This window comes from Gambusia affinis, linkage group LG17 (genome assembly GCF_019740435.1).
Source record: "Gambusia affinis linkage group LG17, SWU_Gaff_1.0, whole genome shotgun sequence".
NCBI classification, from domain to species: domain Eukaryota; kingdom Metazoa; phylum Chordata; class Actinopteri; order Cyprinodontiformes; family Poeciliidae; genus Gambusia; species Gambusia affinis.
The window spans coordinates 22491320-22510190 of record NC_057884.1 but is presented as its reverse complement, the minus strand read 5'-3'; the positions used below and the strand labels follow the sequence as shown (position 1 = coordinate 22510190).

Sequence of the window (18871 nt, the reverse complement as noted above, 5' to 3'; positions counted from 1 at the left end):
CAAAGAAACACCAGCTGTTAATCATGTTGTTTGATTCTAGTTCAGTAGTAATCTAATAATGTTGTAAATTAACCTTCAAACAGAAGAGAGATGAAACTGCGTGGACGTCAGTAGTAAACCTGTTCTCCAAACATCAGAAACATATAGGTAGGTTCCAGTAGACAAAGTTCAAGTGGGAAACCAAGTAAACTTACATTTTCTTCAAATGGTTCACAAAGTTGAAGAGCACTAGAACAACAAACTGAGACCCAACAGAACCATGGTAAACTCAGACTAATGCCACACCTTTACAGAGACAACAGATCTGGACTTTTACCTTACCTGAACAACTCAAAGTTCAATCTCAATGTGTGAAAAATGTTGCATAATTGATCATATGACAGCTCACCTGGTTTGTAGTTTCTTCTTTCTGAGCAGCAGAAGGTCTGCAGTGAAATCAGAAGCAGACTGATAAAGTCTTCATGATGAAATGAATCCAGAGAAAATAACAGCTGATTTCTGATCAGACTATAAAAACCAATAGAAAATAAGCATAAAAGTCAAAATAAACTGGAATTCTTAACTTCACCACACTACTGCTGCTGAAACCACTCATTATTCTAATATACATTATTCCTAAAGTTCCTATATAATCATTGATCATTATGTTAGTGTGGTGAGCAGAGTGAGGACAGTCTCTGTTTAAAACCAGGATCAGCTGATCCAGGTTGAAGCCCTGATTTCATTTCAATCATCAACCTGAATTTAAAGTCAGAGTCAGATCCAGCAGCAGAGAGGTGGCAGCTTGTTCCAGACTCATTATTTACACATGCAGCTGTTTTCCAGCTGTTCTCCACGGCTGGAGGGAGGGGGGATGTTTGGAGGAGAGAACCTGAACATTCAACCTCCAGGTTTTACAGCTACATAAATTAAAGCTAAAAGCTGCAGGGAACCAAACCTCCATGTCTCGACTGGAGTCACCATGGCAACACTTTTCCAAATGTTAGGATAGTGGATCGAGACCACATGAGAAACGATGAGTTGTTTTTTATTTAGTGGTAGAGCTGCATTCATCCATTCATCATCCCAGTTTTCCTGCCATGCAGATTAATCTCCATTTATCTGAGACCAAATGTCACAAACTGGGAGTTTGTGACATTTATTCAAACTCCCTGTCGAGATTTTGTGACAGATTTTGAAATCTGTCACATAGAGAAAAGAAGCTTCATGATATTATCATTTATTCATCTGAAAAACATTTTAATAATTGTTGCTCTTTATTACAAATCGAACTGATAAGACATTTTATTTTGAAGCAATAAGCTTTAGTTAAATTCATAATTTTATATTATTATCAAACTATTCTAAAAACCCTTCAAATACAGGAAAACTGATGTATGGAGGAATAAATGTGCCTCAGTCAAGATATAAATAATTGTCATTCATATCGTAAGTCTCTATAAACATGCACATCACTCTCCATGACACAGCCCCTGTGAAAAAAGACTTGTGTTTCTGTCCCAAAGCTCCTACTTCAGGAAGTTAAAGCCTCTCAGATCTGTTTAACAGGAGGCAGATTTCCAAGTCAAGTTTTTCTGTGTGTTTATTTAGGTTTCTGTGTTCTGTGGAGTCTCTGTGTTGTCCCATCTACCCCTTGATTAGTTTCCTCTGTCTCTTGTTTCCCCTTATTGTCTCCCTATGTATTCAAACCCACCTGTGTTCCTTGTTCTTTCTCGGGTCCTTGTCAGGTCTTACTTCTTGTCAGCCATCAGGTCCTGGACTTTGGCATTTCTGACATTAAAATCTGCATTTTCTTCATTTCAACCAAGGTCCTCTGCATCTGCCTCACCACCTCATACCACATATCATGACAAGCAATCCGTAGCAAGTTCTTCCATTGGGGATGCGCGTCAGCTGTGCCAGTTGCCATGGTAATGTTTGTATATCTGGCTAATAATTGGCATCTTGTGTGCAGACCGCACACCTGGTTGTCGTTTAAATGTCACTGGGTAATTTTGGGGTACTCAAGTGGGGATGGGTGATCAGCTTATCATAACAGAGACAAGCTGCTTAAGAGCAGCACATCTTTGATCTACAGTATTCCCACTCCTTGGTTAAACCACATAATTTTTCTGAGCTAAATCTCCCAGTAAACCCAGACCTGATTATTACCTGACCTGCAGACACAATAAATTATTTTAGTTTATTTGTGTTTATTGTTCACTAAATACATGAATCATAACTGCAGCAAATATACAAAAGGATAATTTAACATTTGAATCCAAGACGTATTTAAGAAAATAGGAGCTAAAAGAAACAGAAAATGTCCATTGACAACAACTGCTGTAAATTTCAAGAAATCTGACTGATGAATGAAAGGAAAAAGAAATCAAGAAAGAAACAACATCCTGAGATTTATTGTGAATCTTTGACTGAAAACAGAAAAGCAACATGTGGTTCTTGGAATAATCCTGGAATAATCCTGGAATAATCCCAGCATTAAAAGACTGGAAGAAGAAGAAATTTCTTAAGAATTGTATAGAAGAGTTTCACCAGGAAACAGTTTGGATTCCATGAAAACACATTTCTAAAAGAAAAATAGAAAGTGGAGACTGATCTGTCTTTCAAGCAGCAAGAGAGTTTCTCTGACTGGAGGAAAATCTTTAGACTCTTTGGACTCAACTCAGCATAGAAATACTGATGAACCTGACCTTGAGAACCCAAATCCAGGAATCAGAGGTTCAGTGAATGTGGTGTTGAAGGTGTGGAGGTGGATCAGTGAGTCAGAGGAAACTCTGTAGAAGGACAGAATGCCAGCAGGACAGTCGACATACACTGATACTCTGTTAGAGACAGAGGAGGAGGAGAGACGAGTTTCTCTGTCATTGTGCCAAACAGAGTAACCATCAATATCAGAGCATCTCAGACTCCAGGAATGATCATTCCTTCCAAACCAACAGTCTTCACTGTCTCCTTTCCTCCTGATTCTTCTGTAACTCACTGATATATAAACATATCCTCTCCACTCGACCTCCCAGTAACAGCGACCAGTCAGACCAGTTCTACACAGCAGCTGATTCCAGTAATCAAATCTGTCTGGATGATCAGGATATGACTGAAGCTCCTCCACAAATGTCACCTTCCTGTTGTCTTCAGACAGTTTGAGTTTTCTGCTCACTGTGTTTGTGTCGATGGTGAGTTGACAGGAATCTGATGGAGAGAACAAACACAATCCAGCTGCAGTTATTGATCATTTATTGACACTTTGATGATGACTCCTGAATGAGTGATGTGACAGTTTGAAGATGGTTGAATGTGAGCTGCTTTGTTGTCATGAATCAGATGAAAAACACACTTACACTTCCTCAGACCTGGTGTCAGGAATCGGACTCCAGCAGGCTCCACCCTGAAAGGAGGAGGGGGGTCAGACCATCAGTCTCTTTCAGCAGCAAACATGGACATTACATGTCTCTCAGACACACATTGTCCTCCACTGAGACAGGAACAGTCCAACATTTGGATTGCAAACTGCAGTGGATGTAGGAAGGACAGTTGGTGCTGCTGCAGCACAACTCATTTCTCCAAACACAGGAAAAGCTCCAACAGAGAGGAGAAAGGATGCTTTCTTCAATCATTTTGTGATCAATGGAAAATTGCTGATATTTTTGTTATTGCCAATGAATGTATTCATAGAACAATGTTTGTCATAATATTTCTGGAATATTTCGATAAATGTATCATAAGCTTTATTAGAATGTTTTTGTTGATAGACAGTGCTCCAATCATGTGCAATTAAGTCATTTTTTAGCAAAATTGCTGATTCCTTTGTTGTGTCTTTACTCCAACATAGTATATTTAAATAAAGATTCAACTTGGTGGTAAAGAAAACGAACGTTACTTTGTTTATTCTTATCTCCTAGGTTACACATCAAAGCACTGGCGGATAACCTCTAGGTAACTCTGTAACTAGGGGAGTAGTTCCGCTGAAGTAAATAGATCCACTTTATATACTACACTCCTCTGCTTTTAGATTAATGCTACATAACTAAAGTAACATATAACATTACCAATGCATTAAACACAATTTGTTATCCAGGTGACTAATATTGGAACTTTTTTAAAAAAAATAATTCTTGTTATTATTATTATAGTCCATAAGTCAATCTTTTCGGGGGTGTTGTACAATTTCATTCGTGAAAATCTTGTCAATTAGAGTGGCTGATGAGGATGTGATTCTATTTGGTCTAGTTGTCTTTGGGACAAGAGTCAAACTGCTCATTGTGTTCAAAAGCTACTTTGTATTTCTATGATTATTTAGATTAAGTACATTTATATTAAAGTCACCACCTTTGAATAGTATGAATAAGGTATGAATAGTACCTTATTAATCCATCTATTCTTGCAAAATATCAATATCACAGCCAGATGTTCTAAAAGTACAACTTAGAATAATATTCTTGTCCTTCTCGTGTATAAATCTACATTTATACATTTAAAAATGTTAAGAGCAGTTGACAACATGTCCAGATGTCTAAAAGTCAATGTTTTCTCAATATAAAGCCTAATCCTGCTCCACCTTTATTTTTTCTGTTCATGTAGGCGGAAGTCTAAGGCTCAAAACTGATAGCAACTGGTCAAGAAGAGACATCTGACAAAAGACAAGACAGCTAGACAATAGCAGGCTGCTTAACATGACAGATTAGACAAGGACCTGACAAAGAACAATGAAGACAGGTGGGGTTAAATACACAAGGACATAATCAGGAGAAACTAGGAGCAGGTGTTACTAATCAAGGGGTAGACAGAAAAACACAGACTCCACATAAAATAGAAACTTAAATAAACACAGAAAAAAACAAATCCTTACAATTATCTCTCACGATGAGTTCCATGATTTGTTTCTCTGTGGATGATCTTTTGTAGATGGTTCTCATCCTCCTATTGTTCCTTTCTTCCTGACACTGAAACATTTCTCCTTATTCTAAAGTCTACATTTGCCATATCTCTTAAATACCAATAATATCTGCTCTACAGTGTCATTTTTCTGCATAATTTTAACTTCATGTCCACCAGACAATCAGCTTCTTGTATTTTCCCAGCCATGATGCTCCTGCTTTGTGAACCTGAATGGTGTGTTTCCCATATATATTAAGCACCATGTCAAAATTTTTACAACTTTTAATGGGCTGCTGTTTGCAAAGTCGCACAGTTAAAATTTACAGCAATAATCGGAGTTATTTAACCTGTGGTAAGAGAAAACTTGAGGTTCAGAATGTCATGTCATATTTTGACCATGATATTTATTAATTTATAAATACCATGGTTGCAGATTAAATATTTAATTAGGAAACCAAATATTCAGCTTCAAACTAAACATTTCCCAGCAGACTGACTAAAGACATTTCTCCCTCTTCCTCCTCTATCAGACCTTCTCTGCTCCTGCAGCAGGTTCCTCCATACCTGAGAGCTTCCAGTCTCCAGTGTGGATCCTTCAGTCCAGCCCACAGCAGCTTCACTCCTGAGTCTCCTGGATGATTGTAGCTCAGGTCCAACTCTTTCAGATGGGAGGGGTTGGAGGTCAGAGCTGAGGCCAGAGAAGCACAGCCTTCCTCTGAGACCAAACAGCCTGATAAGCTGCAGACACACAATTCATCACATGATGAGAAAATGAGAACATTGAGGTAGAAACCAAAGTCTGAACTGGTCATTTTCACAAGAGGAAAAAAGTAAAGAAACTGGTGTTTAAAGGGAACCACGATTTGTTGTAACAATAGGCCTTATTTGGGAAATATTTATTATAGATGTAAAATCAGTACAGTACTCATGGTGTAGGTTATGTATTTTTTTGTAAATTTTAGTAAAATATTGTAATAGGAATGTTGCCGTATTGTTTGTGCTGCAATGCATTCTGGGTAAATGATGTGTAAAGGTCCAACTGCCTGGCTCCATCCAACCAATGCAGTGATAAGTAATGTGATTGACCCTTTTCAAATTGTACTGAAGTGCATTGAAATCGATGGGAATGTATAAATCAGAAGAGGTAATGATGATGAGGAGGACCAAACAGAGGAAGAGAACAGATTAGCCGTAGGAGCTGGTGTTTGTTGCTGCTGCCTTCAGCTTTATAAATAAAATAATGAATGACATGTACCTCTGGTTGGACTGTGTGATCCAGTAAGTACTTCTATCACATTCAGTTCAAGTGTGGTAGCTCCTTTAGCATTTCTAGTACTATGTAATAGCTCAGTTACTGCTTCTTGTCTTTAAAGTTTCTCCCAGCATCTGTAGCGTTGTGTCCGGCTTGGCAACAGCTGTACTGTTTAGAGTCTGGTGTGGTGGAAACACACTGGACTCACCAACACCAGATATTTTTACAAATCGACACCAGACCTCCATGAAACCGCTGGGATCAGTGGTTTCAGTAATGGAGGTAGCATAGCTCCATTTAGCATCTCAAAGTGCTTCCAGTTCTGCCTGTCTCAGTGGCAGCACACCATTTACTTTTAGCTCACAAAGGTAATGAGTACTTATTAGTTCTGTTGACTGAAAGTGTTCTGGAAAAATGTTGAGGGCCCAGATTAAGTCCTTTGAAGTTGTTTTCCACTTCGGCTCTCGCACTGCCCTCTTCTTTCTTTCATGTGAAAAATTATCCAGATTCGCCTCACCTTTTTTCTTTCTTTCTTTTGTATTTACAGCCAATAGTTACACATAGTGACATTATGTGTAACTAAAATTACACAAGTGAAATGCAATATGATGAACAACAATTCAGGTAAAGTTATTCCCGTGTTCATTCTGTAGATCCCACTACAGAAGGGATCATTATGCATCATCAACCCTTTGGTGAAAAAAGGGTGAAAAATATAACAAAAGATGTACATTTTAGAAGTAATTATGAGTTTTGCCGCATCACAAACAGGAGTATTTCATTTCATAAGATATTTACAACATATTTAAGGCTAACATGTCCAACTATAACTGCATCAGGTTAACCTGTTAATAACATAAAATAGCAATAAAAGTATTTCATTCTGTAGGTGATAAAAGTGGACATTTGTCAATGAATAAGAAAGTCTAAAAACAGCTGGGAAGATGGAGCTACAATAATGCTCCTTTATGCAACAAGGATACAGAAATCTGTCGACCACCCAGAGTAGTACTATCAGTAGAAGCCTGACCCTGACCTTTCTAAATATCTCACTTCTTGGTTCTTTCAACCTGGAGTAAATGAAAACCAGTTAAGTTTATGTGTCGACATGGTTGGCCACATCAGTCAGATATCTATTATTATAACAATCTACTACTGAAATGGTAATTACATCATCTCTGAACAAAGGTAATAGACATAAATCTGGTTTCACCAGGAAGGAAATAATTGTACCTGAGAGTTTCCAGGTTGCAGTTTGGACTCTTCAGTCCAGCAGAGAGAAGCTTCACTCCTGAATCCTGCAGGTTGTTGTTACTCAGGTCCAGTTCTCTGAGACTGGAGGACTGGGAGCTGAGAACTGAGGACAGAGCTTCACAGCTTCTCTCTGAGAGGTTACAGTCACTCAGTCTGAGTAGAAAGGGAGAAAAATCTGTTATGCAATTCATCAAAATTAATATTTTTCTTTTCAATCAAAGATGTTCTTTTTGGACACATTGAGGAGACTCTTATTTTACACATGTTCATATCGCTCATTGTTGTGTACTGGTTTCATCTATAGTTGGGACTCCATCCTTGAAGAACTGACCTAAGGACACTAAGGAGACTGAAAAGAGAACTATTAATGTTTACCATGAATTGAATTAGTTTCAATTTTAAGAGAAAGAGGAGTTTTGCTGGTTGAACTTGTAATATTATGTTTAATCACAATCCCTTGCCAGGAAAGGAAGTTGATCTCTCTTCTACCTTTGGACTGCTATTAGGGGACATCAGGGAGTAAATACCCCACTAAATGAACAAATATTAATCTCAGCATTAACAGATTTATCTCCATCAAACATAAGTCCAGTAACAATCTATGACCTTACAGAGCTTTGTTGGAGGCTTTAACCACTGGCATCAGTCTCAGAAGAACCTCCTCTGAAGCAGAGTATTTCTTCATGTCAAACACATCCAGATCTCTTACTAATGACAATAAGATGAAACCCACAGCTGACCACTGAGCAGGAGACAGTTCCTCTGTGGAGAGACTTCCTGAACTCAGAGACTGTTGAACCTCCTCCACTAGAGAACGATCATTCAGTTCATTCAGAGTGGAACAGATTGATGCTTTTCTCTGCAGAAATATTCTCACTGATCTTCTTGTTGATGTACTTCACTGTTTCCTGATTGGTTTGTGATCGACTTCCTGTATGTGTCAGTAAATTCTTTAGGAGTTTCTGATTGGTCTGCAGTGAAAGTCCCAGGAAGAAGCGGAGGAACAAGTCCATGTGTCCATTTGGACTCTGCAATGCCTGGTCAACAGCTCTCTGATGGAGAGACTTTAGCTTAAGTTTGTTAAACAATGGAAACTTCTTAGATGTTTGTGTTTCTTCCAACAGGTTGACCCCAGATTTGATGAAGGTCAGATGAACATGAAGAGCAGCCAGAAACTCCTGAACACTCAGATGGACGAAGCAGAACACCTTGTACTGGTACAGCCCTCTCTCTTCTTTAAAGATCTGTGTGAACACTCCTGAGTACATTGAGGCTGCTCTGATATCAATGCCACATTCTGTCAGGTCTGATTCATAGAAGATCAAGTTTTCTTTCTGCAGCTGATCGAAAGCCAGTTTTCCCAGAGACTCAATCATCTTCCTGCTCTCTGGAATCCAGTGTGGATCTGTTTCAGCTCCTCCACCATACTTGATCTTCATCACTTTGGTCTGAACCACCAGGAAGTGGATGTACATCTCAGTCAGGGAGCTGGGCAGCTCTCCTCCCTCTCTGGTCTCCAACACATCCTCCAGAACTGTAGCAGTGATCCAGCAGAAGACTGGGATGTGACACATGATGTGGAGGCTTCGTGATGTCTTCATGTAGGAAATGATTCTGCTGGCCTTCTCCTCATCTCTGAATCTCTTCCTGAAGTACTCCTCCTTCTGTGGGTCATTGAACCCTCTGACCTCTGTTACCATACCAACACACCGAGGAGGAATCTGATTGGCTGCTGCAGGTCGTGTGGTTATCCAGAGTAGAGCAGAGGGAAGCAGTTTCCCCCTGATGAGGTTTGTCAGCAGAACATCCACTGAGGTGGACTCTGTAGCATCAGTCAGGATCTCCTTGTTGTAGAAGTCTAGTGAAAGTCGACTCTCATCCAAGCCATCAAAGATGAACAAAACCTGGAAATGTTCAAAGCTGCAGATTTCTTTGTTTTCAGTAAAGAAGTGATGAACAAGTTCCACCAAACTGAACTTTTTTTCTTTCAGTACATTCAGCTCTCTGAAGGTGAATGGAAATATGAACTGGAAGCTCTGGTGGGCTTTGTCTTCAGCCCAGTCCAGAGTGAACTTCTGTGTTAAGACTGTTTTCCCAATGCCAGCCACTCCCTTTGTCATCACTGTTCTGATTAGTTGGTCTCTTCCAGGTGGGACTTTAAAGATGTCTTCTGGTCGGATTATTGTTTCTTGTCTGTGTAGTTTCCTAGATGCTATTTCAATCTGTCTGGATTCATGTTCATCATTCACCCCTCTAGTCCCTCCATCTGTGATGTAGAGCTCTGTGTAGATCTGATTCAGAAGGGTTGGACTTCCTGCTTTAGCAATCCCCTCAAACACAGACTGGAACTTTTTCTTCAGACTGGATTTATGTTGATGTTGACAAACTGTTGCAAGATGTTCTAAATTAACACAAAAAATAAAATCAGGAATGAAACAAAAATATCCTCTGAAGACGGCTGGAATCAATGTATTTCCATCTCTTCAGACATTGGTAAATGTGTGTTTTAACTATTGGGTTAAATTCCTGCAGAAATACTCTTACTGCTCTGAAGACGATCAGCCATCTCCTCCTGCTTCATTGTCCTCAGGAAGTTCAGTGTGATCGTCATCACTGCCTCTCTGCTGCTCTTTCTCTGCTCTTTGTTTTCACCTCCCAACACCTCATCATCATCTGTTGGACTCTCAGAGCATTCTGGATCATCTTGACTCAGAACCTTCTGGATCTTCTTCAGCTCATTCTTCACAAAAGCAACAATGTTGTCCTCCAGCAGCTGGAACAGAACAATAGATGAAGGAAGCATCAGAGTGAAATCATTGAGCCCAACACAATATGGATGTTTGTAGATGAGAGGACTATGTCAGTCCTCTCATCTACAAATTGCAGCATGGAAATGACTGTGAACAGAACCCTTGGACATGTAGTTGTTGTTCATGTACCGACCATAAATATCACATCCACGTGTATTTGATGCTGCAGGGCAGACGGACCACTGGGAACATTTGAGCTCTGCTGGTCCAATCTGTGGAGGAACCTGAACAATTAAGAAGTCAGGAAATATTCCCGCAGCATTATTCACAGAGGAAATCACAGTCCAGTAGGGGGCAGCATTACTACATGAATGATGGCTTAATTGATCTTTGGTAAACATTAGATCACTTTTTGCGTCTTTAGTTATCTAGATCAGTGTTTCCCAAACCTGATCCTCATGGTACACTGTCCTGCATTCTAGAGGATTCCCTGCTTTAATGTGCCTGATTCAACTGATTGCAGTTCAACAAATGCCTTTTAGTCATCAATTGAAATCAAGGCAGTGTGCCTTGAGTACCAGGGTTGGGAAACACTGAACTAGATGGATGTGAATAAGCTCTGGGTAGAAACTGAGGATCTAAACTGACCATTTTTAGTAACTGAAAATCTTTAATTTCACAGTACTACCAATCCAGCTGGACTTCAATGTCCCCACTGAAGTCCATATTTCCATGTTCCTCTACATACAAAACATGTGGCTTATTGGAACAGGTTAACATTGAGATGTATATGTCATTGACCTAATACATATGAAAAGAAAATAACCTAAAATTCTGTCTAATGTTGCCATGACAACAGATCCCAAAAAGACTTAGTATCGTCACATGGCTGCAATTATAGACATAAAAAGAACAGTTACAGCAGTTAGAAACAGCTCACCTCTCTGATGATGGAGCTCCAGGATATTTAAAAAGAATAGGTTCAACCTTTGACTTATTGCTCTTCAAGGACACACAGCTAGGTTCTGGCTCGGGTTCTGGTTTGAGTCTCTGATGGATCCTGACAGAAACATGATGATTAAATCTTAATTTGTTCAGTCTGGATGAAGCAGTAAAGAGGTGCAGCAGTAGCTTCATCACCACGTCTGTTCTGGCCTGATATAGTGAACTCTGTGTGAAAAGGGCTGTGGACAGTTAGAGATGGTGACCTCACCTCTGACCTTTGCTCTGGCTCTCATCTTCCCCACACAGAGTGGTTTTAGAGGGAGGGACTCCCTCCTCTCTGTCCTCACACTGATCCATGCTGCTGAATTCACATCAGCTCACACACACTTTCTGCCTTCACCTGCAGAGGAAACACACATCATTCATCTGCACATCAACTCTGATCATCCTTTACATCATTAGAGCTGGAAAAAGATCAGCTGCTCCTCCTCTGATTGGCTCTTCTTCTCTGCTTCATATCAGTGTCAGGTGAATGCAGTCAGACAGCAGAGAGGCAGAGGAAGCTACCATCAGCTGCTGCACTTCTATTATCAGTCCACTAGATGTAGATATGGAGCAGCATTTACATTCACTGATTCAAAATACAACAGGAAGTATTTTAGTTCACAATTATTAATCTTTACAAGTGTATTATCTGCTGCATTAAATATGAACTATTTAATAGTCAGAATAAACTGAACACATTTCAACATCAATACTTCAAAATAAGATTTTTTTCAAAAGGAAGAAACAAGAAGCTGTTGGTTCTGAATTTAACGTTGAAAACCAGAGTTGGATTCCAGAAAATGAAAACATGAAGCAGATTTTTCACAGAAGAAAATCAAGTGACTTCAGCTGTTCATCATGTTTGATTGCAGATCATCAATAATCTAATAATTCTGTGGATTAACCTTCAAAGAGAAGAAAGATTAAACTTTGAGCTGAAATCAGAAGTGAACATTTTCTCCAAACATCAGAGAGCAGGAAAATCAGAAAAGTTACTGATGACAAAGTTCAATTAGGAAACAAAGCAAACTTACAGATTCTTCAACTATTCCAAAGAGTTGATTAAGAACATCTGAGCAACGTACTGAGACCCAACAGAACCACAGTAGAACAGGACTGGTGCAATACCTGAACAGTTGAGTTTAAACTGAAAGTGTTATGAGGAGAAATGAGGCTAAACTGGTCTGACTGGTCAGACTTAGTGGGGAGTAAGAACAGAGTTTACCTGTTGACATCTGTCATTTTGATTTGAAACAAACTCATGGATTTCCTTTTTTCAGATTTTAGTGCAACACAAACATTTTCACTAATCTGACCTCAAGAGCAGCTTCTGGTTCAGGAACAATGGATTTAGAACATTGATGTTTGCTATTTTCTGCATCTGGAAGATTCCAGCTCCACAGGTCATGTTACATCAAAACTGCAGCAGCAGATCAGGAAATAAAGAGGATGTATTTACTTTTGATCATGACTGTTGAGGTTACTGATGGTAAAAAGAATTAACAATATTTTTGTTCTTAGAGAAAAACCACATGTTAATTTTTCAAAGTGATATTTTAAACATGATATTCATACATTCATAAATGAAAGATATTTAAACTATTTTATTCTAACTGAATATTTAGACGTGTGTGATGACCGACCATTCCACAAATTCCTCCAACATCTATCTGTGGTTGGAATCCTGGAAAGGAAAGTTTTTAAAGGGGTTTTGTTTAAATTTTTGTCTAACCAAATTTATTTCCACCAGTTAATTGGGTTGACTATTTTTTTCTGAAAACATGAACATTTTATTTCAGCAGAAACAATCTAGGTTTTGTTTCTGTTAAATCCAAGCTGATGGTTGTTTTGCCCCAGTTCCATGGATCTGAACAGAGACGGCTACGACCTTTATGTTGAGTAGGAGCGTGAAGAGGAGAGGCTGCTGTTGTCATTCTGATGTCTCTGACCAACCACTTGAGCTAAAATTAGTCGTGCTAATGTTTGTAAATCAGTTTACTGGTAAAAAATTCATCTGTTTTATGATCTAATAGTTTGTTATTATCCATCAAAGTTTATGTCATAACCAAAATGACAAGAACTTTGCTTGTTTTTGTATTTTATGTCACTAATTACATATTTGCATGTTTTGCCAAAAGCAGGACAAAGTCCACACACTCTTATAACTCACACCCAAACGTAAACACACTTTAATTTGCACACATGTTCTCAAACAAAAGCCCAAAATGCAATAATGTCAGTCTGGTGATATTTTATAATGAGTAGGAAATTAATATTTAGCTTTTCAAGACATGATTGATAATGTTTTACTTTGGATTTTTTATTTTTCCTTAAATTTTCTTCCTCAGAACAGGTTCTAGTTGATATTCCAACCAGTGACAAAAATTTCAGTAATAAACAATTATTGTAACATTTGAATTATACTGGAAATACAAATATAAACCAATTAAATGAACATATGACTCCAATATATTTTAGGGCCTCTATATTTATTTACTGAGTGTAACAAAAGAATTATTTACTTTCTGCCTCTCAAGTTTTATTGAAATTGCTAGATGTCTAATTATCAATGTTATCTTTTTAGTTTATTGAATTGTGGCAGTTTTGGCTTTCCTATTTAAAAGTTGCTAGCATGTATGGAAAGCTAAAAGTACCACAATTCATTACATTACAAAGACAAGATTTACAATTATCAATGAGAAATTTTTAAGAAAACTTTACAGGCATCCAATAAATCAATCAATAGTTATTTTTAAATAAATAAATACATACTGGATACGCTTTAAATATTACATCCATAATGTTAATATAATATTATTTGTCTCTTTCCACTTCAAACAGCAGCCAAAACGATGAGCAGTAGTAGAAAGTGTCCCTGGTTCAGTGCGTTCTTACACCGTATTGAAAGGTCTGGTTGAAAGCTCGGTCATTCGCTCGCAGGCGTCTCTCCTCCTCTGGGAAAAGATGGAGATGAAAAAGTGAGACCAGAGAGGAAAAAGCTTCCAAACACATCATGAAATTTGTCTCTGTCAGATCTCACCTTTCTGCTTCTCCCCTCCACACAACTTTCTAAAGAACGACACGACCGATCCCATCATTAGCTCGGCTCGTCCATCATCACACCTGAATCACGAGCGCCTGAACAGAGAGGTCAGTTCTTAATAAGAAAGGTCGCCATTTTGTTTTTTTCTGTCATTTAAAACATCAAATAGTTCATGATGTAAAATCAGAGACATTTGGAAGAGAAACAAGCCGCCACCTTTTCAAATCACACAATTGCTGCTAAATGTTTGTGCTGCTAAATGTTTTTGTTTGTGCTGCTTTTGTTTTGAAGATATTTGCAAAAGTTCAAAGGTCAAAAGTTCAACCAGCCACCACACTTTAACCAGATGTAACAAAATTTGTCAATTTTGAAGATATTTTCTAATTTATGAAGAATTTCATAGAGCTACTTTATTAGAATGAGAAGTTTTCCTGTTTGTCTCACTTTAATGAATGATTTAGTGTCGCATTTAAACCCAAAAGAACCGAGACGTTAAGATTAACTCATTGAAAATTTACTTTTAAATATATATAAATATATTTCTTCTAAAGTAATAATTTAGATTAACAGTTATTTTCCCAATTATTCCTAAACAAAACAAAGAATTCTTAAATTTAATAAAAGTTCTCCGATGGAAGATCAGACAGTTAGAAATTATCTTGATGCAATAAAATTTGTTTTAAGTCATTTATAATAAATGCCTTGAATTACAATAAATATATAATTTGATTTGTAAGAAAATGTGCCGTTCAGTTTGGCTGTTCTGATAAGAGAAATGTTTTATTTTTGGCCTGAGAATAAAATGTTTTTGTATGAATCATGTAATCACAGATGCATCATATCACATCCTGGAAAGTCCTTCAGAGTTTATCTTTGCTCTAAAGTTATAAAAACCCAAAGCCTCTCCCTTTTTAACAGAGATAATCAGTAACCAAACGCTGCGATCTTTGTTTTATCTGCCAGTTTGATCAAATATTAAATGAAAACAGATTTAAAATGTGTGTATTTTATTACTTCTGAGCAGGAAATGCTTCTGAAATGGAGCAGGAAATAAATTTCATAACAGCTGATTTGCATGTGATCAAGGAAATAAAGTTCAGAAGCAGAAATAGTGAAACATCTGGAATATTCATGTTCAAAATGGATCCCAAAGTAGTTCTGCTAACTGAAAACTCAAATCTACCTGAAAACAACAGATAAAAGTGAAATCTTACAGGTTCTGGTGTCTTTCTGCTTCCTGATTGGATGAATGCAGGTTCAGGTCCAGATCCAGACTGTGGATGGGAAACAAAGAAGGTCCAAAAGGTTCTGATGATCTTCTGATCCCAGCAGGAAAACCTGTTACGGCCCTGAGCAAACAGAGCAGCGATCTTTGGATCTGCATGCAGGAGTCGATACCTGGGCTGTAAAACAACAATAAAGGTGAGTGCAGCCAATCAGAAACCAGCACTGAAGTTATTAGTGGCACAGCCAGTGGTTAACACACACACACACACACACACACACACACACACGCACACACACACACACACACGCACACACACACACACACACACACACACACACACACACACACACACACACACACAGTGGTGTGTTCACACACACTCTGCAGAACTTTGTGTTCATCAGAAGGTCGATTGTTTCAGGTTGGAGTTAAAACAGAAGTAGCAACACTTCCTCTACAGGAGAAAACACACATGATGTCATGAGTTCAAGCTTTGTGACAGTAAAGAAAATAAAACCTCTTGGTCTGTTAAATTATATTATATTAACTTTTAACTGATAAGCAGCAACTTTATTAAAAATAGTTTTCTCTTGTATAAAGAGAGCTAAACATCTTTTCATAAAATGAAGTGCTAAATATTTCATATGTTGAATTTAGAAAAAGAAACACATTAAATTTGTACTTTCATTCTGTGTAAAAAGTATTAAATACATTTTGAATTAATATAAAACTTGTAGTTTTTTCACGTTATTAAACGTCGGCAGCATTCAAAATCAACGGTTCTTATTTTTCTGTTTTGCCTCCATTCTTCTGTCATCGTCACATCCTCACCTTTTTTATCAGCCATTTCTGGTTCAGACGTTGATGCTGCTCCATCAACCATCTTATCGAGTTTTTATATGTTGAACCAGAACCACAAAAAGTCTCTCATCCCAAACTGGACTCCGTTTTGACCAGAGACTTAATTAATAGTAGAACCTGCATTAGTTAAAAGTCGGCCTTCTATCACCTGAAGAACATTTCCAGGATTAAAGGACTAATGTCTCAGCCAGATCTAGAGAAACTCATCCATGCGTTTATCTTCAGTTGTATTGATTATTGCAACGGCGTCTTCACATGTCTGTCCAACAAATCAATCAAACAGCTGCAGCTGATCCAGAATGCTGCTGCTGGAGTTCTGACTAAAACCAGGAAGATAGAGCACATAACACCAGTTTTAAAGTCTCTCCACTGGCTCCCTGTAGCTAAAATAATAGAGTTTTAAAAACTGTTGTTAGTTTATAAATCACTGAATGGTTTAACACCACAATACATTAAAGATTTGCTGCTGTTGTATCAACCTTCCAGAACTCTCAGGTCTTCTCGTTCTGGTTCTGCTCTGCATTCCCAGAACCAGAACCAAATGAGGAGAAGCAGCATTTAGCATCTATGCTCCAAAAATCTGGAACAAACTTCCAGAAAACTGTAAAACAGCTGAAACACTGACTTCCTTTAAATCTCAACTAAAAACCCACGTGTTTAGAGTTGTATTTGAAACGTAATAAATTACAAATTTATTGACGGAATCTGACTATGTTGTGTTTTTATTGTTGATTCTATGTTGCATTGTGTTTTTGTGTTTGATTTGATGTAAAGCACTTTGAAATGCCTTGATGCTGAAATGTGCTATACTAATAAAGTTAGATTTTTTATTTTTTAGTTGCTCAGCTGCTTTTGAATAAAAGAAGCAATTGTTAAAAAACAAAAGCAATGTTACTTTTTATTGTAGTTAATGTATTTTTTAAAAAGGTTTAAACCAACCAACCTTCTTGTGACCCCTGCCTTCCTCACACACACACACAAACACACACACACACACACACACACACACACACACGCACACACACACACACACACACACACACACACACACACACACACACTACAAAGAAGACTGCTGGATTATTAACCACGTTCATATTTAGAAATTCTCTGGAGAGAAAAGAATGACTTCAATAGAGTTTTTATGCTCAATAAATAGAGAAACTCTTTCAATTGCTGCTGTTGATTCTAAGTCCTGAACAGAAGGACCAACAGTAACGATCCTCTAAGGGTCCATGAACCATAGATTGAGAAACTGTGAAGGGAAACTGCAATCACTTTAGTTCTGATATGAACTAACAGAATTATGCCATTGAATTATAGCAAGTAAAACAGATAAAGAACATTCTAAACAAAAAAAAAGGGTTTTGAAATAAATGTTTTAAAATAAATGAATAAAAAACTGAATAGTTTTAGACAAAGACAGTAAATTTAATGTTGAATGGGAATAAAGTCAAAGTGTCTCCTGGATTCTAAATGTTTTAAAAACTTCTGACACTCAGATGGTTGAGATTTATTTTGTTCTCCTTTTTGAAGATCTTTGCTGTAGTTACATGTTAGTATGAGAATAAACAAAACATCTTTCAGCGTTAAGAATTAGAAACCATTAATACTGCAGTGTTTATAACATTTTGGTAAAACATATAATATTTGTTGTATTGAAATTGAATAGAAGGAAATTCTTATAAAATGAAGCTGTGATACATTTGAACTAAGAGGTTAAAAAAACTTTTTGTTTTCCTGGAAAGTTTTGTTATAAAAAAACCTAAAATTATTGAAGCTTCAGCAGAAACTTGATCAATTTGTTGCTGGGATCCTAAATTATATTGAGATTTCTTGTTTGACAGGATCCTGTAGATTAGAGTTCAATTCAAACATTAAAATATGTTGTTAGGGAAAAAAAAATTAGACAATCTTGAAGCTTCAGTAAATTTGATTACAATTTGAGAAAATTTACAAAATGAGAACAGAATGGAAATTATTGACTGATGAAATTTAACTGATTCCAAATTGTGACTGTTTGTCTGTTTCATGTTGGAGTGAATGTTTATTGTTTTGTGTTTGATAAATATTGTTTACTAAAGTAAAATTAGTCAGAGTTTGATTTAGCAACTTTAGTTTCTGAAGGAATATTGCATGAGATGATCTGAGATCTTAGTTTGTCTTCAGGATGATAATTTTTATTTTTGATACTTTGAAAACCAAAATGATATTTTGCTCTGTTAATTCTAACAGTGTAAGGAGGAAGTAGGACTGCCTACAGTCGACCTTTGAACTGTCTGAGACTGACACCTCCTGGCTCCTCCCACCTGCTGGATTTGTTCCCGCCTTCAGTTTCCATGGCAACGCTCCCTTTGAGTTTCACAGAGAGTTTAGGAAGAAAGAAAAAACCTGCTATGCTTGATAGATTAAATGGATGTTTATATGATCACTGAGCATGAAATTATATATTTAGTATTTACATAATAAAGATTAATAAAACAGTTTAGATGGTTTTTAAATAGTTTCTTTACTCTGTACAATAATAACAGATTTATTTGTATAAATAACTTTTCATAATGACATATAACACATTTATATGTCAAAATTTTAGCAGCTTTAGATTCCATTCCTTCCTC

At 37.3% G+C, this 18871-nt stretch overlaps 1 protein-coding gene and 1 long non-coding RNA gene across 2 annotated transcripts in view; one reads left to right on the top strand and one right to left on the bottom strand.

Moving 5' to 3' along the window:
• Positions 1 to 2208: 2208 nt before the first annotated feature.
• Positions 2209 to 11476, bottom strand: LOC122847061 (NACHT, LRR and PYD domains-containing protein 4F-like). The gene is given in 10 exon segments (XM_044144418.1): positions 2209 to 3189; positions 3339 to 3385; positions 5440 to 5613; positions 7361 to 7534; positions 7993 to 8217; positions 8219 to 9782; positions 9926 to 10154; positions 10325 to 10415; positions 11072 to 11191; positions 11345 to 11476. Coding segments are annotated over 10 exon segments (3240 nt in total). The 5' UTR covers positions 11434 to 11476; the 3' UTR covers positions 2209 to 2662.
• Positions 7476 to 18871, top strand: part of LOC122847074 — a 23113-nt gene continuing 11717 nt past the window's right edge. Inside the window, exon 1 of the long non-coding RNA XR_006373327.1 lies at positions 7476 to 7532. This is a non-coding gene — a long non-coding RNA (uncharacterized LOC122847074). The remainder of the gene's footprint in view (positions 7533 to 18871) is intronic.